The sequence below is a fragment of the Cotesia glomerata genome, linkage group LG3 (assembly GCF_020080835.1).
Source record: "Cotesia glomerata isolate CgM1 linkage group LG3, MPM_Cglom_v2.3, whole genome shotgun sequence".
Taxonomy (NCBI): Eukaryota; Metazoa; Arthropoda; class Insecta; order Hymenoptera; family Braconidae; genus Cotesia; species Cotesia glomerata.
In genome coordinates this window covers 28689511-28708373 of record NC_058160.1, presented here as the reverse complement: position 1 = coordinate 28708373, position 18863 = coordinate 28689511, and the positions used below count along the sequence as shown (strand labels likewise).

Genomic DNA, 18863 nt, shown 5'->3' with positions numbered 1-18863 from the left:
TTGAAATTCTATTCTTGGTGGAAGTAATTTTTTCTTAATTCAAATTATCATAAATACTTGATATAATAAATTATTATATTTGATCAAGATTTTTAGATACTTTAGGGAAGCAATGCCACCTACTTCAGCGAAGAAAAAAATTTTTTCACCTTGAGAAAATTTTTCTCTTAAATATTTGATACCCATTTTATATTATTTTAGCCTGCAATTAAACATATTGAATGAAAAAAAATGATTGAATATTATTTGATCTTCCCATTTGACATGTTAATCAATAAAAATATTAATGAAAATTTATTTTTATCTTTATATTTAATTTTTTTGAGCAAGAGAAAAATTTTCTCAAAACAAGATTTTCTTGACTTAAATAAATTTTTTTGGATCAAGATACGTATTTCTTAAAGCAAGAGAATTAATTTTGTTGGAATAAGAGAAATTTCTTGCCAAAAAAAAATTTTTTTTTCGCTCAAAAAAATAATTAGGTAGAAAAATATTTTCTTGGCTCAAGTGAACCTTTTTTTTGTGTAAGCAAATTGACGAAAATCTACGTCCACAATTTGAATACAAAAAAACCAAATTTTTGGTTAAATTTCTTAACAACGCTTACGTATACAACAGTCTGGGCTGTCTGATTATTTTTTCAATTACGGAAAAATTCCCACTGAGTAGGTCCCCCCTTTCCCCTATCCGTTCTTTCCCAACTCCCTTAAAATTTGCTTTAATATGGCCATAATTTATAGCTAAATTTGTCATTAAAGACAAATTTGGGAACTGGGGGAAATAAAGGATAAAGGGGGGGGGGAGGGACCTTACTCAGTAGGAATTTTTCGGTAACCGAAAAAATAATTCAGACAGCCCAGACCGGGACTCGAACCCGGATCGTTTGGTTACGCGCCAAAGACGGTGTATTACTACAACATGACTAAAAAACTTGCACTGCAATTGACCTCAAATTTCAGAGTAACTTATAAAGAATTTAAGTTAACTAAAACCGTTTGGTTTGCAAACTTTTTTTATCAAGTTGGCTACAAATTTTGGCAGTAGATTGAATAAAAGTTTGAGTTAAGGTGGCTATCAGGGTAGAAGGATTAATTTACTGAATACAGTAGCTGCTTTATCAAATAAAGAGTCGTGGAGGCACACCAGTAAATATAACATTAGAGGCTGTAATTCATGACATAAATTAATCTTGTGTGGTTTTATAATATAACGGGCTCAAGGTAGACAAAAAAAATGATGTAACATGTTATATACACAATAATATCACAAACAGGAATAGAACGCTGAAAGCATGTACGCTTTCGCTTTCACAGCTAATGCCCATTAATGTTTACTACTTGTAAACTAAAACTAAATAGGCGCAAGTGCTATCGATGTACCTGTTTCATATTTATAAGTTTAACTATAACTATAACTAATGAAACCTGTTTTATATCATTTTATCAAACGTGAGCTAAAATAATTTAATTTTCAGGGTCAACTGTTGGCGGACTGGTTTTTCCTTTCTGTAACTTGAAAACAGTTTTACTTTTGATGGACAATGGACGTTGGGATAAATACAAAAATCAGTGAATAATCTTTTGTTGCAGAGCTTTAAAGAGAACCCAGAACTGATTGTGGAACTTCCGTGGGAATTAAAGAGAACGGAAGTGCAAGTGGTGGCGGTATAATCTTAACCCACAGAAATCTCAAGATTCACTTTTATTTTACCAAGTACCAAGTTCATAAGTAAGTACTAAAAAATACCACAGAACCAGACGCATTAGTTTCATTTTACTTTTAAAAAATAAATCCAGTAACAAGATATCTCTACTTTTCTCGGTATTAAATTGTACAATTAAATTTATATTATTAAGAAAATAGTCCAAATTTTCTGGCAAGTGTATTTATATGATAAAATAGGTTTTTATGGTTAAATTTGGTATCGTTGGAAAAGTTTTGACCTAGAGTTGTGCCTTTTCAAGGTTTCATATTATTCTTACCAATAGTAAATTTATTATGATAAGTATTTAGGCTGCATTCGAAAATGATCTATCTCTGGATACATAATTAAGAAATGATCTTGTATCTCGTGAACTATTGATATTTTTAAAGATATAAGCTCATCCCGATGTTACGCTTGTCAAGATCTTTGATTTGAGTACCCACATCAATTTTTCATATATTTATATATATATATATATATTATATATGAAAAATATATCAAAATGCATGTGGGTACTCAAATGAAAGCTCTTGATGATTGTAACATCGGGATGAGCTTATATCTTTAGAAAAGTCAATAGTTAAGAAAGTACAGTGCAATTTAACGAATATTTGTGAAATATTGACATTTTTCAAGATATAAGCTCACCCCGACATTACACTCATCGAGACCTTTCATTTGAGTACCCACATCGTTTTTTCATATATTTAATATATAAATATATATCTTACAAATACCATATATATAAAATATATAAAAAATGCCATGTGAGTACTCAAATGAAAGGTCTCGATTAGTGTAACATCGAGATGAGCTTATATATTTAAAAATGTCAATAATTAAGAAATGACCTTCTATCTTGTGAACTTTTGAAATTTTTTAAGATATAAGCTCATCCCGACATTACACTCATCGAGTTCTTTCATTTGAGTACCCACACCATTTTTTCATATATTTATATATATATATTATATATATGTATATATGAAAAATATATCAAAAATGCATGTGGGTACTCAAATGAAAGCTCTTGATGAGTGTAACATCGGGATGAGCTTATATCTTTAAAAACGTCAATAATTAAGAAAGTACAATGCAATTTAACAAAATTCATTATTTAATAAAGCAAAATTTTATTTATGTATAGTTCACAAGTCACGGCAGTCGCATAGTGACTGCAAGGATGCTAGTATTATTTAGATATTTTTAAGCAGTAAAATGTAAACAGAATTGTTGGAAGTCTCTAGTCTGGAGTGACCTTCGTTGACCCTGAGGTAGAGCTCAAGAGATCTTGAAAAAAAATATGTTGATGCTACGAAATGTTTAGCGTTTTTAAGATAGGACGATTGTGAGTTTAAGTGTAGACAGGCGGTGAACTGAGTATGAGATGAAAAAAGAATAAGTAAAGAAGATTATAATGACAAATGTGTGTCTGGTTGTGTTTAGTCGTAGTATATAGTATATAATGATATAGTAATGTCACAGGCATTACTACACGTATCGTAGTAAACTGGGTCGTACGCACACAACTTGAAACCTCCAACGCGATTAAAATTTTCTTCGTAGTATCTTTCATATTAAACTCTTCTGTTCTCTAACAAAAACTCATTATAATTCAACATAAACTCACAAGTTTGTTACGCACATTAATTTAGAAGGAAAAGTACCGGGCTTTTTTTTGTTTGAAAAACCGTTAATTCTTTGAGGTCGTGACGAAACATCGTAATCTAGGATTTGGGCCCGGTTTTGGAATATGTTTACGGAAATAATTACATGAGGTTTCCTGTTTAAATGAAATCAGATATCAGATGCTATACAAGTTATTTTAAAAATTTTGTTTATGTATATTTATTAAAAATGAATCTCAATTGCACTATTTTTATAAAACAAATATTTTGTTAAGATTTATAATTCATTTTCATAAAATATCACGAGTTTACTTAAAATACTCTGTAAATAAAATTGCAAAGGACTAGACTACCAATTATTTATAAAAAAATTCTTGCAATTGGTTTATAGAGTACTCATTACATTAATTATCAATTTAGTTCATTTTAAACTTAGCTTCAGGTGATATTAAATTTAGAGCGTTGATAATTAATGGAATTAATGGAAATAAAAAAACAATAATACATAATATCAGTCTGTTTGTAAGTTAATGATTATTGTTATCTATTTTTTCTTGTTGTAAATTATCTCTGGTGTTGCTGTGGGAATTTCCTAACGCCGGTGGACTCCGATCTGAAAATTCTTCGTCTATTTTTACCCATTCCCATTGACCGTTTAACGGTTCATCTTTTTCGAAATCGAAATTCCATCGTTCTTTAGCCTACAGAATAAATTTATTATAATTAATAAAGTAATATTATCGAAATCAACATAACTTAACAGCCGATCCCATCATTTTTTTACTGCAAGAAACGGTACTATCCTTGTTGCACTCATGATTATAAAGCTATTGCAGTTTTGTTTTTCTTTTAAACAAATGAGAATTTCGAAAAAACGCTCTGTTATGAAATAAATAATTAAAAAATCTATTACGTAGCAGAGCGTTTTTTTTTTTTTAATTCTTCTTTGTCTAAGAGAGAAATATAAAGCTGCAATCGTACACGGAAAGAACAAGATGACACTGGATATTATCTCAAATTATACTCAGTGATATCTGTGGTGAAAAAAAATTTCAGATATATTATAGTAGCTAAAAAAATCCAGATTATACTGAGTGATACCTTGATTATACTCATTGTAATCTGGAATAATCGGAAAAAATAGACTTGGAAAAAATTTTAAAGTTATGAAAAATTCACATTATTTCATTAAAATTATTATAAAATAAAAATTATAATAATAATAATAATAATTGTATCACTCCTACAATTTTCCTGAAAAACAAGCACCCCCAGAATGATCACTCTATTTTTTGTTACAAAAAAAAAAATTATTATTATTATTATAATTTTTATTTTATAATAATTTTAACAAAATAATATGAATTTTTCATAACTTTAAAATTTTTTACGGGTCTATTTTTTCCGGGATTCGTAATCTGGATTATATTAATTGTAATCTGGATTATATTAGCTATTACCTGAAATTTTTTTTCTCTCAGTATAATCTGGAATGATATCCAGTGTCATCTTGTTCTTTCCGTGTAGGGATCGGCTGTTAACAGATAAAAAATAAATACATACTTCAAAACGCGTTTCCTCAATTAATCTATTAGCCAAGTTATCATCATTCCCTTGAGTAGTCTTTTCTTCTTCATTATTTTCTTGATTATCATCAGTATCGGTAAATAGTCTCCTTCTTACGTTTTGTAACTTAGTCTTATCAGTATTCTTATTGCATTTGTCCCCGTCCATTGCCAGTTAAGCCACGTAACTCAATACTTCTAAACATAAGTAAAGCCCAACAAATAAATTAAAAATATTGTAACATAATGACAAGCGATGTAATAATGTTTATATAAATATTATAGATAAAATAGCATCGAAGTGGATTATTATCAAGGCTGTGACCAGCAACAGAGCACACTTGCGTTGTGTGTGTAAACATTACGCGGGTACGTGCCATATCAGACAGTACGACGCCAAAGTCAAGTATAAGAGAAAAAATAGGCAGCACATATACAACGTGTATAATACACACATGTCAAGACAAAGACAACGGGTTCTATTTGTTTAATTTGGAGCTAGCTGTTCTTATAACTGTTTCATTTATTATTATAAAAAATCTACATACAGTATTTAACTCCTAATTTGAATAATTATCTTCACTAATGTTAAATTTTCAAAAATCACGTCGCGATAATTATTCTAAAATACCATAATAATTATTCAGCTTTCATACAATCCAAGTACTTGTAATTGATCAATCAATTTTTTTACCAAAACACATGTACTTTATTTTCTTTGAGCCGGTTCTTTGTACAATAAGTATTGAGACATTTTACAAACTAAAAAATAATACAAATAACTCACTCTTTCAAGTACTCGTTCAGTATTTGCGAATAATTGAGGTCGCGGATGATTCATCAGGTGCACTTGGCCACGTAGTCGCGTTATTAAACGCGAACAGACCTATAACTTCGAGTTACGAGCTACTGGGTCTGGTTCAGTCGGCTAACCAAAGTCCGGTATTATTTTTCAGAAGCGCGACATTAGTAACAGCGAATCAATAATTTAATAAATACGAGGGTGAGCTACAACCCCTGTGTGAATTTTAGGACGCCTGCGCAACTGAAGTTGTCAGTACTGTTTTTGATCACTACTGCGTATGCGTCATCCTTTTGGCATTTAAATTTGTATTACACAGAAAAAAAAGTTCACTTGAGCCAAAAAAATATTTTTCTTTCTAATTATTTTCTTGAGCGAAAAATTAATTTTTTTTTTGACACAAGAAATTTCACTTATTCCAACAAAATTAATTCTCTTGCTTTAAGAAATGTGTATCTTGATCCAAGAAAATTTATTTAAGTCAAGAAAATCTTGTTTTGAGAAAATTTAGTCTCTTGCTCCAAAAAATTTAGTTCTTAATAGAAGTAAATTTTCTTCTCTTGAGAAAATTTCTCTCTTGCTCCCAAAAATTAAATATAAAGATAGAAGTAAATTTTCATTAATATTTTTATTGATTAACATGTCAAATGGGAAGATCAAATAAAATTGAATCATTTTTTTTCATTCAATATGTTTAATTGCAGGCTAAAATAATATAAAATGGGTATCAAATATTCAAGAGAAAAATTTTCTCAAGGTGAGAAAATTTTTTTCTCCACTGAAGTAGGTGGCATTGCTTCCCTAAAGCATCTAAAAATCTTGATCAAATATAATAATTTATTATATTAAGTATTTATAATTATTTGAATTAAGAAAAAATTACTTTCACCAAGAATAGAATTTCAAGAAAAATTTTTACTTCGACCAACACAACTTCGGTCTTCCTTCAGGCACCCGAAAATTTTCTTGAGCCAAGAATTTTGTTCTCCAGTCAAGAAATTTTTCTTTCTGTGTATCAATTGGTTATACTTTGCATATAAATATTTTGCAATTTAAATTTAAACTTTTAACAAACATGCTGGTTAATTAAACGAACCTTTTACTGATGATTTAAATCCCTTATATGGAAATTTTATTTTCTTGTTACAGTTTTCCAGTCAATGAATGAGTCATCGTGGTCAACAAACTAGTTATTTATAATTTTATCAACGACGGCACATTTTAAAATGTTTGTTATGCTGGATAGACGTAGAGATAGCCGTGGTATTTCCGTTGGAGGCTGAAGTACGACTGACAAGGTAAGAGTTTATACTTGACTAGCTTACAGCAACTTGCATGGTTGCAAATGCAGCCTAGTAACACGACTAGCCTAGATCCAAGCACCGACTGACTGCAATACTCTTTCATGACTTTAATAGTATTAGTATTAGTGAGTATGCATTGTACAACGTACATGCACACTTTTATTTATTCAGTAGAGAAATGATCGAGTTATACTCTACTCCATGCACAGTCACTGGTATCGTGTACCGTTAACATCCTGTCTCATTACATTATCATACTCTGATGCATGCTTTTTATGCTCAGGTTCTCAGTCGACTATTTTTAAAATTATTTTTCAACTTTATGTACGTCTCATTTTATTTTGTGTTTTTTTTTTATCTTATTCCTAAACGTTGTGTTTAAAGAATAAAGTTTAAGTTGAGGTTGAAAGATTTTTTTATTCTGCTAAAGCCGATCTCGGGTTGCGTACATTCAAGTAAACTCGAAAATTTTCATATGCATGCGAGTTGTATAGACGCGATACGATGGGATGAACGACCGCGTAATAAGATTCTCGACTAACGGCTATTCCCGTATGCACCAAAGGATGAATCTTGTCGACGGATCCGGTTGTTGTTCAATACAACGCATAGAAAAAATCAAAATATTACTTTTATTTTTAAATTATGAAAGATTTTTATCCTCAAATTTATATCGATATTATAAATAGAATAAGCAAAATTTTGTGGCCAGTGTATTTATATGATAAAATGGGTTTTTATGACTAAATTTGGTATCGTTGGAAAAGTCTTGACCTCGAGTTGTGCCTTTTCATGGTTTCATATCATTCTCACCAATAGTCAATTTATGATGATAACTATTTAGGCTACATTTGAAAATGCTCTATCTCTAGATACATAATTACGAAATGACCTTGTATCTTGTGAACTATTGACATTTTTAAAGATATAAGTGGGTACTCAAATGAAAGCTCTGGATGAGTGTAATATCGGGGTGAGTTTATATCTGTAAAAAAGTCAATAGTTAAGAAAGTATAGTGCAATATTACAAATATCTTGTGAAATATTGACATTTTTAAAGATATAAGCTCACCCCGACATTACACTCATCAAGACCTTTCATTTAAGTACCCACATCAATTTTTCATATATTTTATATATTTATATATATGAATACATGAAAAATATATGAAAATATATGTGGGTACTCAAATGAAAGCTCTTGATGAGTGTAACATCGGGATGAGCTTATATCCTTAAAAATGTCAGTAGTTAAAGAAATATAATGCAATTTATCAAAAGTCATTAATTTAATAAAGCAAAATTTTATTTATTTATAGTTCACAAGTCACGGCAGTCACATAATGACTGCAAGGTTGCTAGTTTTTACTTACATGACGCTTGTTTAATTCATAACTTGGAAAATTTTTTTATTGTTAGTTTGTCCTAAAGTCCAATTTGATGAAGTTGTAAAATTTTGATCATAGATATAAAAAATGATTATCTTCGACTAACTTCAGCATACTTACAAATTTTTTATTTATGTATTAAAAAAATTTTTATTGAGCTAATTAAAAAAATTACAATATTTTTCTTAATAATATTTTTTTATAAAGTCAATCACTGCTCACCTGAGCGTAGTGAGAAGTACGACATAAAGAAATTCTCACAGAGCGTATACACCGCATCCACAACGTTGTGGTGTATTATATGTTGCAGTACGCTTATAAATATACCACAAGTCATTTGTTGATGGATACTTTGTATCTTTGTAATAAATCTGATACCAATAATCATATTAACAATACTGATATCTAAAAAATTAATTCTTAAAAAAATTTTGTCAATTTTCTTAAATTAAATTGCTCAAGAAAATTAAAAAAAATTTATTTTATTAATTATATTTAATACACATTAACGATAAGTGATATTTAATTGTAACCAATTATAATAATACTTAAAGATGATAGTTTTTTATCCACTTGGCAACGGAAATATACGTGAGAATCCTTGACCGCAAAGCGCAGTCTCTTCATAGTATCGTTAACCGAGCGTAGCTTGCGTGTTTACAATGAGCCTTCAAATAGCCTGTTTCCTATTTATAAACATTTTTTTATCAATCACATCCACAGGCGAATAAACTAATCACTGTCAAATAAGCCACCAAAATAATTGAACAAATTTATTGCCAAGCCACGAGCCGAAATAATTAAAAGTTAATTAAGATTTTATGATTAATTGTTTATTTATTTTCTTTTTAAATTCAATTTTATTTTTAAAATTAATTAGCTATCGGTCATTGACGTCTGATGTTTTTTATTCGACAGATAAATAGAGGAAATAAATATAATTTCTTAATGAATTATTTCACATGGTTAATAATAAGCACATTAGTTCTCGCGCTTTACTTCTCTAATTGCAAGTAGGTATTCTATTATTACAATGAAATATCCCCGGGGGAAAATTGTACGTGTAAGGACAGCCATAAATATTAAACTTGTAAATTTATATTTATACATATCTATATAAACATAAACATAAATATAAATATAAGATGCAATTATTCATAAGCCTTCGACGAGAGTGTAATGCACGCTCTACAGTGTGTTAAATTACAAAGAACATTAGTACTGTCTTTTAACTTGAATTTATTTATAAATATTCAAAGATAAATCTTTCAAGGTTTAAATCATTAAAACTTCATTTGACAACGAGAAAAAATTTTATTTGTTTTTTTTAATGGTAAGTTCTCTTAAAAAAAATTTTTAATATTTATGAAAATTATTATTTAAATTTATTTTATTAATTTATTATATATTTTTTCATTTCGCATTTAAATTTTTATTTTAAAAAGCGAAATAAATTTACACAATTTTAATAAAAATTAGAGAATTTTTTTTATTAATAAATTTCTAAAAATCCTAGTGAAATTTTAATGTCATACACTTTGAACAAATAAATTATTTTTTTGTTGTAATAATCTAAAGAACAGATCAAAAACTCATCCACCCTCCAACTTAAAATTGTTTTCCTAAAAAAAAATTACTATAATTATAAAAGGAAAATAACAATTCGAAAAAAAAAAAAATAAAAAACGGAAATTCAGCTTTGATTGAGTAGCTTAAAAATCAGGGTTATTAAACGACTGTCAAGTGCATGAGGAATTTAGTGAATGAACGGTTTATTCATTTGCTCCTCCACAAACCGTGACGATGAAAAAATAAGTCGTATCTACTACACGTGTATAAATGCACTCCGATGGTTGATGGCATTTTAAAACTCTTCCTCGTCTTTAGTATACTAATGCGTAATGTAATATAATGTAATGTATAATATATAATAAGAGACGTGGACGTGGACATGTGGTTAGTGAATCTGGGGCCAACTGTTCCTTCCTGCTACTCCACCAACCTTGAAATATATTCTCAAGGAAATCTCAACGTACATATTTATCATTTATCACACCGCCAATAAACATCTAAGCCCAAAAAAATTCATAAAAAACTATTTAATCTTACCAATTTAATCTGTCAATTATCGGGGCATTGACTCCCAAATTTATTCACAATTACATTATTATTATTATATTTTCTGATCCAATCATCTTGATAGTTGGTTATTTTTTTACTAAAAAATTTCAATAGACTTCGTTAAGATTTAAAATTTACAATTAATTTTAATTGTGTTTATATTTATCATTCCCCTATACTCGGTGTTTGTTGAAAAAAAGTGGCTCACCCTCCGACAGTTCCTTGACTCGGGCACTTCCCGTCGCACGCCAAAAGTCAAGGGATGTTTTTTTTGAGTATACATGCAGTTACCAAAAAAGACAGGAAAGAAAATGATATCTCGGTGTCAACTAATACTAACGACTCTCACCACGCGCTTCTCGTGTCAAGGGCCGGATATTTTTCACATGTGTTTATATTAATTCTGTCACTATTCACTATCCTTCAAGATTTATATCGTATCCTAATTAAATTTTATTTATTCTATGGTACAAGCAAATGTTTATCTTGAATTTGAAGGCTTTACATCTTTTAAGGAGAGTAATTTAATGAATTTCCAAAATTTTATGTATCCTAAATTACTTTCAAGTGTTTTGGGAAATTATTTGGGGTTCGATGGCTTAGAATTGAAGGGGCGGGAGAGAAAATGGTGGTAAAAAAAAATTATTGTCAAAATTTTCTAACCTGTTAATGATCCTTGATGACTTGACAGTGATTTATTATTTACCTAATGGATATTTTCATTTTACTGTTTGACAGTTGTGAGGTTAAACGTTTTTCTGTCAAAAGATGAACTTATTTATATTTTTAATTTCCATAAAATTAGTAAATTGTGAATTATAATTTTTTGTCAAAATATTTTTATATAATTTCCTTTTCAAATTAAATTTAGAGTAAAAATTAACTCATTTTTTACACTTTTTACACAAAAATTAAATAATTTTTTACGAAACACGTTTAAACGTGTTTCATTTTTCCAACGTCATTAAATTTTACTGTAATAATAATTTATCTAATTCAGCATTAAAAATTTTAATAGCTATACTAATTTTAAAAATTACTTTTCTTCCTCAAATTAACAAAAAAATTTTTCTTTTTAATTTTTTTCTAACAAATAAAAACGTGAATAATTTTTCTTCTTATTATAATTATAATTTATAATAATTTATTAGACAATTTCAAACTATCTGAATATTTCCTTCGAAATCAACAGTAGATTTTTGTTTACATTCTTATCATAATTTTTTAAAGACTATTTTTAATTATAAAAAATAATACTTCCAGCGAATTCAACGGCAGCATTGATAAATATTTTTATAATTTTGCAAAAGAAATATTGAACCTCATACATTTGATATGATGTTGCCCGAGGTCAGTACGCGAACGAGAGTACAGTGGACCGTTTTATATTCGAGCAATTGAATTAAATTACTAAAACACATTTAATTTAATCTTATTTATTAAATACATCGGTTTAATTAATCTTAGTAAACTATACTCTTATTTTATATTTGTCGTATAAATTCCGCGAATGAAGGGAAAAAGCGAGCGTCAATTGCGACCGCGGTGTTGACAGTAAATATTTTCGAGCTCGTATAGCTCGTAAGCTGCGATATTTAACATTATTTACAGCAGAGAAAAATAACACAAGGGGAACGAAAGGTCAAAATAAAAAAAGTAAATTGCGGTAAATTTCTTGTTGAACTCTCAAGGTAATATTTAACTGATGGCAGTAAAGAGATCGGGTACGGAGGGAATATGGGAATTGCAAGGGAAAAAGAACTAAATAAAATAAAGAGCAAAAAGGAAAAGAAATTTGTGAAGAAATGCTTTCTGAGAAAAATGATCTCTGCAGGCGTTTACTGCACGAGTTCCGTCGTTTCATGAGCCAATACAAGTGCATTGTATAGCAAGAGCATTTTACCGCTCTCGTGATGATGAAAATTACTCAGCGAGCTTTAGAAACCTTCTCCAGGGTTTTGTGACCTCGAGGATACATCGCTCTGGGCATCATACCAACAAATGACCAAATCATCCGGCTAAAAGTACTCTGCCTGATTATATACGTCTGTATCTCGGCTGTGTTATTTTGAATTTTACGAATATGTTTATGTTTTCATTTATTTATACCTGCTGAAAGGAACTATCCCGTACATGCATATATGTATATCTATATATATGTATACAGGGTTGAATTTGCTTCAATAAAAATAAATTAATACTTTTAAAAGTTTATGCTTTGTTACAAAATACTCTAGTGAGCAGAGCCTCCAGCTTGGGTTTTAAATCTTGAATTACGCTAAATCTACGACCCTACACTAGTATAGTTATAACCGTGCTCTTAGCGGCGATAAAACTTTATTGTCTACTGTGTAGAAACAATTATGCGTAAATATAATGTTTACTTCCTTCCACTTATGTTAATTCTGGTATTAAATTAAAGAAAAAGTCTAAAAGTTTGATTCAATGAGTTATTTATTGTACTTTCACTTCACAGATACCTTTTCGGCGGGGAAAGTTCAAGGGAACGAAAAAGATTCGAGGGTTTCAGATGCATTAATTTTTTTTTCGTGAGAAGTTTTATACAATCGTTTAAATTACTGATCTACCTTAGTAGAATGTATGTTATTTTATTGAAAAACTTTTAGTATTAATTTTAAATTTTTTTGTTGAAGACGTATTGGTAATTATTTACAAGCTTAATTTTCATTTTTTTGAACGAAATTTCTATTTGATTTTATTGATATATTTTATTTTGAAAGATCCATAAATAAATGAACAATTTAAAAAAGAAAAAGTTGATTATCACAATTTTAACAAATTTTACTAATTTTCAAAAAAATTTATAAATTTTTTAGAAAATTGTGATATTTTAATTTTTTTTTTTAAATTGTTCGTTTTTTTTATGTACTCTTCAAAAAAATATATATCAAAAACATCAAAAAAAGATAAAATAGAAATTTTATCTAAAAACATGAGAGGCCAAAATTTTTTCCAACTTTTGAAGATAAAAAAGCTATCGAAATCTTTTTTTTTTTTTTTTTTTATCTTTTAACGACATTTTTTATCATAAATGCCCCGTAAAAACAAGCAGAATAAAAAAAATTTTTAAATGTTCAGTTTTTACCTAGATATGGCCAAAAATAGGGTGGGCCCTAATTGTAAATAATTACCGAAGTATCAATTTATTTTATATGAATAGGAATTCCCTACAAAACTTTATAAAGATTGCAAAATTGAATTAGTATATAATAATCATTAGAAATAAAGCTTACTTTCATTTACTTTGGATACGCCGGGATTTAACTTTAAAAATAAGAAATTTTTTTTTAATTAAAAGAGTCTTTTAATTAAAATTATAAAATACATATTTGAAAAATTTATAAATAATTTAAAAATAAAACCTAAACTGGAAGAGTTACACAAGTAACAAAATCTGAGAGGATGCTTGTGGAAAAGCAACTTCCGTTTGTGGTACTCGCGGAAGTCAGTCTGACAAAAGAATCCTCGTGATGTAATACACACCATATATAACATACATCAGCCATATATATTCACAAAATATCTGTACACACGTAAACACGTATGTAGTCTGTCGCGAAAAGAAACCGCGTGTATCCCGTCGCAAATGCGGGCTCATTCATGACCAGGGTCGAGGCTCATGCTTCAAACAATAGATCCTCGAGAATATAAGTTTATGGCTTTAAATTTCATGCTTACAGAAATTTGAGCGAAATTATACCAAGCTGTAAGCTACAACAATGCATTCACAGTGCTAAGAGTCTCTTACGACACTTACATTTTACATTTATAATAATAATAGTAATAGAATAGAAAACAAAACAGTTGTTGTAAGACTTTAATTATTTACACAATGGCTATTGTCGTTAACAGAAAATTCCCGCTCTGTCACGATTTACTTTAATCATTTTTTCTCGGCTTATCTCGAAATTATTTTTACATTTCTACGAGCATTTTTTTATAAAGAACAAATTTAATTAATTCTAATTAAAAATAATATCCTTCAAATTAGATTTTTAGGAGAAAAAAAATTTACGGTCAATGGGGTCAATTCAAACCTGTCGGCACGAAATAAAAAAATTAGAAATTGAACAGACTTCTTAAAAAAAACCGGAACTATTTTTAAATTACTCCAAAAGGTCAAAGTTAGCCTATTAAATGGTAATTTTGATCAATTTTTCTTACCAATTTCCAGAAAAGGATAGATGTTGAATGATCACTAATTTTTTTAAAAAGAGTAAAATAAAAAATAAAAACACACTTGCACTGTACTAGATAAAATAAAACCGCGAGATCACAATATCTATTATGAAGCCCGGACCTGTCTAACACTTTCCGCGTGGTCGCTGATTTTATATTGAATACTTTAGTATAATCTAAGACATTATGCGCAAGTCTGCTCGCGCAAGTTTTTATTGCAATACACTAGTTTATGCCCCACTAATAAATCGTGAAATCGACACGTACTTGCTAATTAATTTTCTCGACAGTTGTATTTTATCCGACTTTAGACTTTATATTATATTACCTGATGTATCCATCTGTTTTGTTAATGCTTAGTTTTCTCACTGATGAGTCATACACGCTCTTTCTAATAATTTATTTATGCAAATTTTTATTGTATCATCGGCATAAGACTGCTGTCTTTGTTAATTTGTTATCTGACTAGTTAAATGACTTATTGAAGAAATATTTAACCTAATTAAAATTAATAAAATAATGAGTCAAGTAATGGTACCATTATTGTCCTATTTCGAAACAAAATGAATTAATATTTTAAAAACTTTTTTTTTTTTTAATTGTACTTTTTTTAATAATTTAAATAATTAATCTGATGTTTTTGAAATGCGACAGTCGTATATATTAATATATTAATAATATTAAATTAAGTCATCAGATCATCACTTTTATAAAAAACATTACAAAGGAATAATTTCATATTCTTAATTTTTAATATAATTATTGTAAACTTTAAATATTTTGACATGCTTGACAAATATAAATTCTAAAAAATGAAAACAAAATTGAACTTGAGCAAATTTTTTGCAGAATTGTTTAATCAATGCATTTGGTGCATGTGGTTAAAATAAATACAGATGAAGAAAGTTATTTATGGAAGTGCCAGACGACTTGAGAAAAGACTTAAGTATAAGCATAAGATTTAACAGGGAACTCACCCTCTACTCTGTTCTTCCTTCTTATCCTCTTCCTCATACTCTTCTTTTTTCAAAAGTTTATCTTCATTTCGCTCTCGGTTTATAGTCTTTACTTTTTTTTATTTTATTTTTATTTTTTATTATTCTATTAATTTTGTTTTACTTCAGTACTTGTGTATACATATAGCATAAAGCCGTAGCAAATTTAAATGGCCTGCATCTGACATCCAGGAGAGCAGCCGCGTGCAGAGAATTCTATTTCCGTAATAACACAAGACAAAGAAATACTGCGAGCCAGTACCGGGGGTTGAAAAAAATAATATTTATTACCTTCAATATTTAACGTCAAATTTTACTTAATGCCGCTGAGTTGGAACTTTTTAAAAAATTCATATTATTTTTATTCTAAACAATAATATTTTTTTATTATGTATTATTATTACGGTAATTTTATCGATAAAAAAATAATATAAATTTGCTTCAATTAAATATTTGACTTGATATTTAAATTCGCTAAACAATTGATCGATAAGACTACATTAAAGTCATAAAGATAACCCGTGTGTATTTAATTAATTACGTTAATAGCATAATTATAATTATAAACACATTTATTCAATAATTTCAAGTAAATAAATAAGCAAGAATATGCAAATGCATTTTATTTATACGGAAATAAATATTTACTTTTGTCTCTTTGACCCTCGACTAAATTTTTTATGGTCGTTTCTATTTTTGAACATTGTTTTACTTTACTAAAAATTGTTTATTTAAAAATAATAACAATAATGGTTGAAGTAGTCGAGATAATTTATCAATATAGTTATCAATTTGTCGGCAGTATTTATGAACAAACCTTAGTCATCACATCACATCACATCACATAAAATTAATCCATAAGTGGGAGACTCCTAAAAAATTCGTTTATGTCTCTAGCTACTTTGTTATCTCAACAGCACTCAGTTTGGAAGACGCTCTGAGTCGTAGAAACCAAATAAAATGTCAGTTTTAAAACTGGCATATCATCAAACGACCACTCAAAAACTCGTAATAGCCTTATAAATTATAAACATGCATTTGTATATAAAACATTTCCGCAAGATTCTCTTTTTTTGTCATTCAAATTAAGCGGTTGTACAGTCCTTATCAAGCCGTAATAATGGTTCTCGTTTGTCACGTTCCTTCATTATACTAAATAAAAATAAAATGAAAATTCTTCTTGATGATTATAAATTATAAGTCAAAGGTTAGAAGCAAGAGAGTACCATTAAAAAATAAAAACAAGTTTCTTTTACACTGATAGAAGGATTTAGTACACGGAAAGAAAATTGAAGGAGTTTTTACTATTGTACTATTGTAATTTTTACTACATAAAATAGTAACGGTGGACTATACTTCTCATTTAGTAATTTTTACGATCTACTATTGTAAATTTTATCCAACAAATAAGACTAGCAAGAGTCTTAAAAAGTCGGATACTATAGAGCAAATTATACAATATGTGTTTGTGAACTTTACAATTTAACTATTGTAAAAATTCACAGTTGGTTTTTTTAAAAGAAATATTAGGGAGGGAGAGAGATAGAAGGTTGGACTAATTGGTACCTGTACAGTAATCGAAAAAAGAAACCGACATTTTTGTGTTATCTGGGAATCGAACCCAGAACCCTGTGTTGGCAGCCAGAGACTCTCCCTCTACGCTATCCGAGCTAAACTAAGACTCATACGATTTAACATTTACATAAACTCGGAGTCTAGCGCTGTCACGGCCATCACTCACACTAATTGAGAAACATTCCAATTCAACTATTGTAAAATTTGCTATAGTTCTATTGGAAAGATACTTTTTACAATAGTAATATCGTAATTTTTCATGAATAAATAGTATTTTTTCTTCTAAAATATTTGACAATTAATAGTAATAAAAGTATAGTCCAGCTTTACAATAGTTGTATCGTAAATTTTCCCAGAAATTTTTTCCCGTGTACGGGGTACTAAACTAGTTTAGTAACAAAATTTTTATTCATTTATTTGGGAGAAACAATCATTTTGTACCCATCAATATTATTTATTACAGTTTAATAAATGATTTCTTTACATAAACAAAGCCTTATTACATGGAAATAAATATTTATTTCTACCAAATAATATTTAGTAACAGGTACTAAATATTTCTTTAGTATAAGTATTGTCGGTAGATGGCTATGCTTTAATTCCAATGTTTATGAGATACATAACCTATTCACTGACTCAGATTAATTTATTAAGCTCGATTTTGGAAGATTTATCTTCCCTTTGAAAACACACATACTCCCAATAAATGGCTTCTATTTATGTCTTTTCTCAATAGAGTTTGGTTAACAATTTTCAATTTGTCTATTGTTGATATGTTAAAAACTTGTTTAATTTTAAATTTTATAAATGTCTTAAACAAAAAAATATAATTTAATAAGATTCTTTTCTTTATAATACCTTATATTTTTACTTAAAATTATTTATTTTTATTATTTTTATTTAGGGTAGAAGTACCGTTTTTGGCCACCTTAGCACCGTTTTTTGCCAGTTAACATTTGAATTAATTTATAAAAAATTATAATATTATAACCATATTTTTGTTGAGTTTTAAAAAATTTTTATTAAAACAAATTGAGTTTGTAATAGTTTATTAATATAAATTAATTTCTATCGTTTATTTGAACAATAAATGGCCATAAACGGTACAATGGCCACAAACGGTACTTCTACCCTATTTTAAGTTAAAAAGTTAGGCTATACGCTAAAATTAGTTAAAAAATTAATTTCTTTGATACCAATAAACGATTTATTGAATAGCAATAAATAATTTGTTAAATACTACTAAATATTTATTTGGTGGAACTAAATGGGCTTTAATAAATAATTTAGTACCTACTACTAAATATTTGGTAATGAAAGGTTTGTTACTAAATCATTTAGTATCTGTTACTAAATTCTATTAAATAGAACTAAATCCTTCTATCAGTGTATATTTCTTGAGATAAATTTTCGAATTAAAAATTGAAGAATTGGTTTTTTTTTCTAAGACTTATTTTTTGAAACGTTTATTGGGAAAAATGAAATAAAGCGAGCATAGTTCGTTCTTTATTAACGCTGGAAGTGATTTCACGGTTGAGAGAAATCCCTTGTAGTTGTGTAGAGTGTCCAATTTTTCGCAG

At 28.4% G+C, this 18863-nt stretch overlaps 2 protein-coding genes across 5 annotated transcripts in view; one reads left to right on the top strand and one right to left on the bottom strand.

The window, feature by feature from the left end:
* Positions 1 to 1460: 1460 nt before the first annotated feature.
* LOC123261973 (TBC1 domain family member 19) overlaps positions 1461 to 18863 on the top strand; it is a 134184-nt gene continuing 116781 nt past the window's right edge. For both annotated transcript variants that reach the window (XM_044723917.1, XM_044723916.1), the window contains exons 1-2: positions 1461 to 1728; positions 6850 to 6998. The gene's annotated coding sequence lies outside the window, so the exon portion shown is untranslated. The remainder of the gene's footprint in view (positions 1729 to 6849; positions 6999 to 18863) is intronic.
* LOC123261979 (cyclin-dependent kinase inhibitor 2-like) lies at positions 3851 to 14861 on the bottom strand. Of its 3 annotated transcripts, none has more exons than XM_044723928.1 (3): positions 14699 to 14861; positions 4897 to 5096; positions 3851 to 4034 (listed from the first exon to the last, which is right to left on the bottom strand). In XM_044723928.1, the coding sequence occupies exons 2-3, from the start codon at positions 5065 to 5067 to the stop codon at positions 3861 to 3863; spliced, it is 345 nt and encodes a 114-aa protein (XP_044579863.1). In that variant the 5' UTR covers positions 5068 to 5096; positions 14699 to 14861; the 3' UTR covers positions 3851 to 3860. The 3 variants fall into 3 exon arrangements, with proteins under 3 accessions (XP_044579863.1, XP_044579864.1, XP_044579862.1); XM_044723929.1 differs by lacking the exon at positions 14699 to 14861 and adding an exon at positions 6797 to 6928; XM_044723927.1 differs by lacking the exon at positions 14699 to 14861 and adding an exon at positions 5686 to 6014.

Bases quoted from the DNA above. Each gene is read 5' to 3' on its own strand.
- LOC123261979 (XM_044723928.1), bottom strand. From the start codon at position 5,067: ATGGACGGGGACAAATGCAATAAGAATACTGATAAGACTAAGTTACAA. The intron at 4,035-4,896 runs GTATGTATTTAT...TTTATTCTGTAG, and splicing joins TTGAGGAAACGCGTTTTGAA to GCTAAAGAACGATGGAATTT.